The sequence below is a fragment of the Austrofundulus limnaeus genome, unplaced genomic scaffold, assembly GCF_001266775.1.
Source record: "Austrofundulus limnaeus strain Quisiro unplaced genomic scaffold, Austrofundulus_limnaeus-1.0 Scaffold760, whole genome shotgun sequence".
Taxonomy (NCBI): Eukaryota; Metazoa; Chordata; class Actinopteri; order Cyprinodontiformes; family Rivulidae; genus Austrofundulus; species Austrofundulus limnaeus.
This window is the reverse complement of record NW_013953162.1, coordinates 61,335-68,234: the sequence shown is the minus strand read 5'-3', so window position 1 is coordinate 68,234 and position 6,900 is coordinate 61,335. Positions and strand designations below refer to the sequence as shown.

Sequence of the window (6,900 nt, the reverse complement as noted above, 5' to 3'; positions counted from 1 at the left end):
CTGAGCTTTTAGCTGCTAAAAGTGTTGGAAATTAATAAATTATAAATGTTGGTTGAATCCCTTTAATCCTCTGTTAGCTGGTTTTAGATCCTGCAGTTTCTTCATTAGCTTCATGTTTATCAGAAATCTCTGCTTCACAACTAAAACACAACTGGTGTCGCCTGTCAGTGGTCATAATGTTGTGGCTGTGTGCTGCAGCTCTGAGCAGAAACCGTCAGCCTGAGCCGTACGCGGGAAAAAGAAGCAAATTAAAGCACAAATTCACCAGCGGGAGCCAACAGATGGAGAGGCAGTGAAACAAAATGAAAAGTCATGAGAAGTAAAAGCGCAGCAGCTGTCAGTCAGTGTCAGTCAGCTCCTCGGGCGCTGACGAGGGGCTTTTCAGGGACGGAGGGGCAGGAAGGGCCGAGCAGCAGCTCTCCTGCCTGCAGGGGAGAGAGGGAGGTTTCACCCCTGGGTCTCCTCTTCATCTCCACACTCATGTTGTGTGTCATGAAGGCGACAGAGCTGTGTGTGTGTGTGTCAGACCTCAGCAGTCCTCCTGTGTGACTCTGTGCATCTGCTCACCTGCCACTCCCCTGCCTCTCCTCTCATCGCTAACATCTACTTCCTGTGAGCAGAGGAAGAAACAACCTGCCCCAGAGCAGGCTGAAACTCAGCTCAATTAACGAGCCTCACTTTGCTTTAATGGATATTTGTCCCTCCTCAGCTACACACTGATAGTCGTGTTTTAACACAACTTCAGCTTGATCAGAACATGTTGCAAGGTCGTCATAAATTGTGTCTCTTAAAGCGTTTGAACTCTCTGACTCTCAGCCTGCTTCCTTCATGACGGGTCAACTCCCACGCACACATCCTCGGAGAGTTTCAAAGAGTGGGATCAAACAAAAMAACACTGTGAACAAGTGATGGAGCTGAGAAACTGTACAGTAGTGTGTGTGTTGTTGTGTGTGTTGTGTTGTGTGTCTCAGCTTGAGACTGAGCACAGAGAGGCAGAGCAGCGAATGACGGCGGCTCAGAGACGAGCCTGAAGCTGTCAGCAGAAATGAAACGAGCTCAGAGTGGTCCCACAGCAAGCCCCCGCTGACACAACCACATGATCATTACGTGTCCATTTGACGACACGCAATGACGCACAATGACACGTCAAATACGTGTCGAAGTTTAACACCTTTTTAGGTTTATTAATAACTTTTTTATTAAAAAGTAAAAGAAACATCTGACTCTTTTTAAATTAAAATAAAAGCAGAAATGTAGCTTCTCCGTCTCTTTACCTCTCTTTGTTAAAGTGGTCTAGCCCTGGACCTGGACCTGGACCTGGACCTGGACCTGGACCTGGACCTGGACCTGGGCCTGACAGCCAATGAGAAGAGACGCGACCTAAACCATCACAGAAGTGACGTTAACTACACACAAACAACGTGAAGTTTACACGTTGTTGACACGTTAAAAACATGTTAAGCTTCGACTCGTATTTGACAGGTCATTTGATGCGTCATTACGGGTTGTTGACATGTAATGACCACGTGGTTGTGTCAGCGTCCATGACCGCGTGTAAAGAAAACAGCTTCAGACCTCGTTCAGACGCCCTCCTCCAACAGGAACTTAAAAAGAGACGGAGACAGCTCGTCCTTTGGTTTCAGGCCGGGGGACAGGCAGGACCTGTGTTAGCTGCAGTAAGGGGCGGGCTCTGAGGCGTGAGGCTGAGCAGGCACTTCCTGCTCCGCCGCCGCCACCGCCACCGCCGCCTGGCCCCAACCAGGAAAACCATTACTGCACCATCTGTCTGTCAGGGCTTTGGCAGATACTCACTTCACATTTATGATGTTTTTAACTAAAACCAGATGCAGCAGGCCTTCAGAGCTGGGCCTGATGCTCCACTTGGGGCTAATGGCAGCAAAGTGTGAATGTTGCCTTGGAGGGGACTAATTCTGCCCACTTTAATATCCAACCACTGACGTGAGATGAAAATACCAGACAGAGCTGCAGCCTTGGCCTGGTTAGGACGGCTGGCTACAAGTGAGTCACAGATCCCTGACTGAGTCAGAGTCCTGGTCCACGTGGTGGCACACCGAGGCACCTGGAGCTCCAAAAACCAAAACCTATTCCCCAGGAAACCAGGCTCGCTGTGACCGGACCGACAGGAGGGACCTGCTGCACAAACAACGGCCAGTTTAAAGAAAAGATTCAGTTCTGCCAACAAACTTTAAATGTTTGCATAAAATCATAAACACTGAGACCAGACGACATCCTTTGTGTCAAACTTTGTTTCTTTAAAACACCGGACAAGACTTACAGCGAGAACAGGAGAAACTAGTTTCCAACAAGCTCCAGAAACAGAACAAAATCATGAAATTAATATTAATATTATTTATTAATAACAGGCTGAAGCAGGAGAGACTCTGTTAGAATAAAGGTCCAACTAATATTGGGTTCATGCTTTAATTGCTGTTTCTTTCCAACAAACAGATGCAGTTTGAACATATTGGATGAATTATTTGTGGGTTTTTTAACCTCTCTGACAGCCTGGCTGCTTGGATCCAATCATCTGTGTTTGTTTTTCTCTCTTTGAATTGGTTTCAGAATAAAATGCCAGGATGTCAGAAAGAAGTGATCAGCATCTCTGCTGTTCGTTCTTCACCATCTGTGCTTTATTAAAGAGACAAACTGAAGCTTTTCAACCAATCTGCTACATTCACACAATTATTTCTTCCATTTATTTCGTCTGCACACATTTAATCTACATTCACACAGCTGTRAGCAGCACTAATTCATCTTAACTTCCTGTTTGAGTCTAACGCTCCCTTCTGACTGCAGTTATGGAGGAAAAATGACTGCATGTTCTTTAAATGTTGAAAACATAAAAAGGTGGGGGATGAGCTGACACTGCTGACAGCTGAGCGTATTTCCCAGTGACCTTTGACCTGTGTGAGGTATCAGACACCTTTAAAACACTGCTGAGAAAGCTGAAACCTAAATAAATCTCTGCCATGCCACATCCCAGCTTCCTTCCTCTCCATCCTGACCCTGACAGATGAAGACATCATTCCTCTGCAGGGAACCAGAGAGCCAGGCTCCTTTTCCCACAGCTTTCATGTGCAACACCGGAGCCGGTTTGGGCCTCAGGAGCAGATTAATCGATGCACTCAGCCGGGCCGGCTCAGAGGAGGAGGAGGAGGGGCGGCCCGGCACTCGTTAGGACCGAGGATCACCAAATCTCTCAAACAAACAGTTGTGTGTGTGAGAGAGCCAACAGAGTCCCTGAGGAGCTGAGGATCAGCAGCTGTGCTCCACTTTCACCTCCTCTGCAGCCACCCTGCTCAGCTGCATGAGAGACCAGCAGCTACTGCTTCTCCACGAGCAGAAACTTCAGCGACGGCTGCATCTGTTAGCTGTTAGCTGTAGATCTGTTAGCTGCAGATCTGTTAGCTGCAGATCTGTTAGCTGCAGATCTGTTAGCTGTTAGCTGTAGATCTGTTAGCTGTTAGCTGCAGATCTGTTAGCTGCAGATCTGTTAGCTGTTAGCTGCAGATCTGTTAGCTGCAGATCTGTTAGCTGTTAGCTGTAGATCTGTCAGCTGCAGATCTGTTAGCTGTTAGCTGTAGATCTGTTAGCTGTTAGCTGCAGATCTGTTAGCTGCAGATCTGTTAGCTGTTAGCTGCAGATCTGTTAGCTGTTAGCTGCAGATCTGTTAGCTGTTAGCTGCAGATCTGTTAGCTGCAGATCTGTTAGCTGTTAGCTGCAGATCTGTTAGCTGTTAGCTGCAGATCTGTTAGCTGCAGATCTGTTAGCTGCAGATCTGTCAGCTGCAGATCTATTAGCTGTTAGCTGCAGATCTGTTAGCTGCAGATCTGTTAGCTGTTAGCTGCAGATCTGTTAGCTGCAGATCTGTCAGCTGCAGATCTATTAGCTGTTAGCTGCAGATCTGTCAGCTGCAGATCTATTAGCTGTTAACTGCAGATCTGTTAGCTGCAGATCTGTTAGCTGCAGATCTGTTAGCTGCAGATCTATTAGCTGTTAGCTGTAGATCTGTTAGCTGCAGATCTGTTAGCTGCAGATCTATTAGCTGTTAGCTGTAGATCTGTTAGCTGCAGATCTGTTAGCTGCAGATGATACTTTGTGTTCATCAGAGGAGAAAACATCTTCCTCTTGTCTTCAAAGTTCTGCACACACTCCGTGCTCTGAAACTGTGAAAGTTGAGACTCAAAGGAGCAGGGGTGAAACGAGGCCACCTGAATCTGGATCCATATGGCACCCTGTGAGACTGGTCTCTGTGGACCGATCCGAGACAAGAAGACGCAGCATCAGACTTTTCAGAAGTCCTGGCCTCCTTTTAGAGGAGATTAAACTGACCTGAAAGCAAATAAAGATTTATCTTTCTGTTTTTCTGTGAACTTGTTTACTTGTGTCTCCTCAGCGCCGCCTGCCAGAGTCTACTTTTTACTCTCCGCTTCCTCCGGGCGTCTCCTGTGGATTCTCCCGTCTAATTTGGAGGCGACCCACAGCCGCTTTAATCCCTCTGGTTGTGAAGAGCTGCTCTCAGCGGAGGCTGCTGTCACACAGGGACGAGTCAGGCAGCAGMCACACAACTTCAGAGGAGGACAGGTTGAAGGAAGTGAGGAAAGGTCTGCAGCCAATCACCCCYTCCCCCCGTTACATGCTCCGTTTACAGTGGGACCAGGCTGATCCACTTCAACTTTAACTTCTGAAGTCTTTAATGTTCCCGTCTTCATCCTGACCTCAGAGAAATCCTGTTTGTTTCCACTTTTCACACAAGATTACAGTGAGGAGCAGCGCTCTCCACAAATGAACAGTTTCTAACAAACATCCTGTTTGATGCAGACCATCACCTCAGTCTGACTCAGCACAGCACTGCCATGTTTCTGGTTTTCATATGTTTGTCTGAGCGAGCGCGACCCGAGGATTGTGCCGCTGACAGTCCCCATCAATCAGCCCGCCACCAGAGTGCAGAGTTCAAGAGGCGTTTTGGCAGCAGGCTTCACCGGGGGGCTGCCAAGGCAAAGAGACTGCACCAGAGTAATGATTGTCATTAGGCAGCTTCATGAATATTCATGAGCAACATCTGCAGGAGGACATGGCTCTGTGAGGGACTGACAGTCAGCAGGATCAGCTCTTAGTCAGGACATGGTTAGTTCAACAGCTGATGGCTGGGGTCAGGGGGGGCAAAGGTCACGGCTCATTAAAACAGCTGATGGCTGCAGGTACCACCAGCTCAACACAACAGGTCCAGGACAGAACCCAGAGCCCCCTCCCTGCAGAGGGCTGCAGAGAGTCACCCCAACACACACTCTGACTGTCAACACATGGACGAGGTGAGGTCTGCATCCCTCCCATTTAATCTGAGCTGAGAGGCTGAAGCTTCAAACTCATCCAACCCATCCAACGCATCCAACCCATCCAACTCATCCAACTCATCAAACTCATCCAACTCATCCAACTCATCCACCTGATCAAACTCATCCAACTCATCCAACTCATCCAACTCATCCAACTCATCCAACTTATTTAACTCATCCAACCCATCAAACTCATCAAACTCATCCAACTCATCCAACTCATCCACCTGATCAAACTCATCCAACTCATCCAACTCATCCAACTCATCTAACGTATTTAACTCATCCAACTCATCCAACCCATCCAACTCATCCAACTCATCCAACTCATCCAACCCATCCAACTCATCCAACTCATCCAACTCATCCAACTCATCCAACTCATCTAACTTATTTAACTCATCCAACCCATCCAACCCATCAAACTCATCAAACTCATCCAACTCATCCAACTCATCCACCTGATCAAACTCATCCAACTCATCCAACCCATCCAACCCATCAAACTCATCAAACTCATCCAACTCATCCAACTCATCCACCTGTTCAAACTCATCCAACTCATCCAACCCATCCAACCCATCAAACTCATCAAACTCATCCAACTCATCCACCTGATCAAACTCATCCAACTCATCCAACCCATCCAACCCAAACTCATCCAACTCATCCAACTCATCCACCTGATCAAACTCATCCAACTCATCCAACTCATCCAACCCATCCAACCCATCAAACTCATCAAACTCATCCAACTCATCCACCTGATCAAACTCATCCAACTCATCCAACCCATCCAACCCAAACTCATCCAACTCATCCAACTCATCCAAATCATCAAACTCATCAAACTTTCAAACTCATCCAACTCATCCAACCCATCCAAACCATCAAAATCATCCAAACCATCCAACCCATCAAAATCATCCAAACAATCCAACCCATCCAACTCCTCCAACTCATCCTCAAACAACTCAAACAACTCAAACAACTCATCAAACTCATCCAACTCATCCACCCATCCAACCCAAACTCATCCAACTCATCCAACTCATCCAACTCATCAAACTCATCCAACCCATCCAACCCAAACTCATCCAACTCATCCAACCCATCCAACTCATCCAACCCATCAAACTCATCCAAACCATCCAACCCATCAAACTCATCCAAACCATCCAACTCATCCAACCCATCAAACTCATCCAACTCATCCAACCCATCCAACTCATCAAACTCATCCAACTCATCCAACCCATCCAACTCATCCACCTCATCCACCTCATCAAACTCATCCAACTCATCCAACCCATCCAACTCATCCACCTCATCCAACCCATCCAACCCATCAAACTCATCCAACCCATCCAACTCATCCAACCCATCCAACTCATCCAACTCATCCAACCCATCCAACTCATCCAACTCATCCAACCCATCCAACCCAAATTCATCCAACCCATCCAACTCATCCAACCCATCCAACTCATCCAACCCATCCAACTCATCCAACCCATCCAACTCATCCAACTCATCAAACTTT

At 47.2% G+C, this 6,900-nt stretch overlaps 1 protein-coding gene across 1 annotated transcript; it reads left to right on the top strand.

Annotated features, from left to right (window-relative positions):
• Positions 1-6,358: 6,358 nt before the first annotated feature.
• Positions 6,359-6,666, top strand: LOC106532381 (putative uncharacterized protein DDB_G0275317; the record flags this gene model as incomplete). Its single annotated transcript, XM_014028420.1, is given in 2 exon segments — positions 6,359-6,388; positions 6,391-6,666. Coding segments are annotated over 2 exon segments (306 nt in total), but the record flags the coding sequence as incomplete, so codon positions are not given.
• Positions 6,667-6,900: the final 234 nt, after the last annotated feature.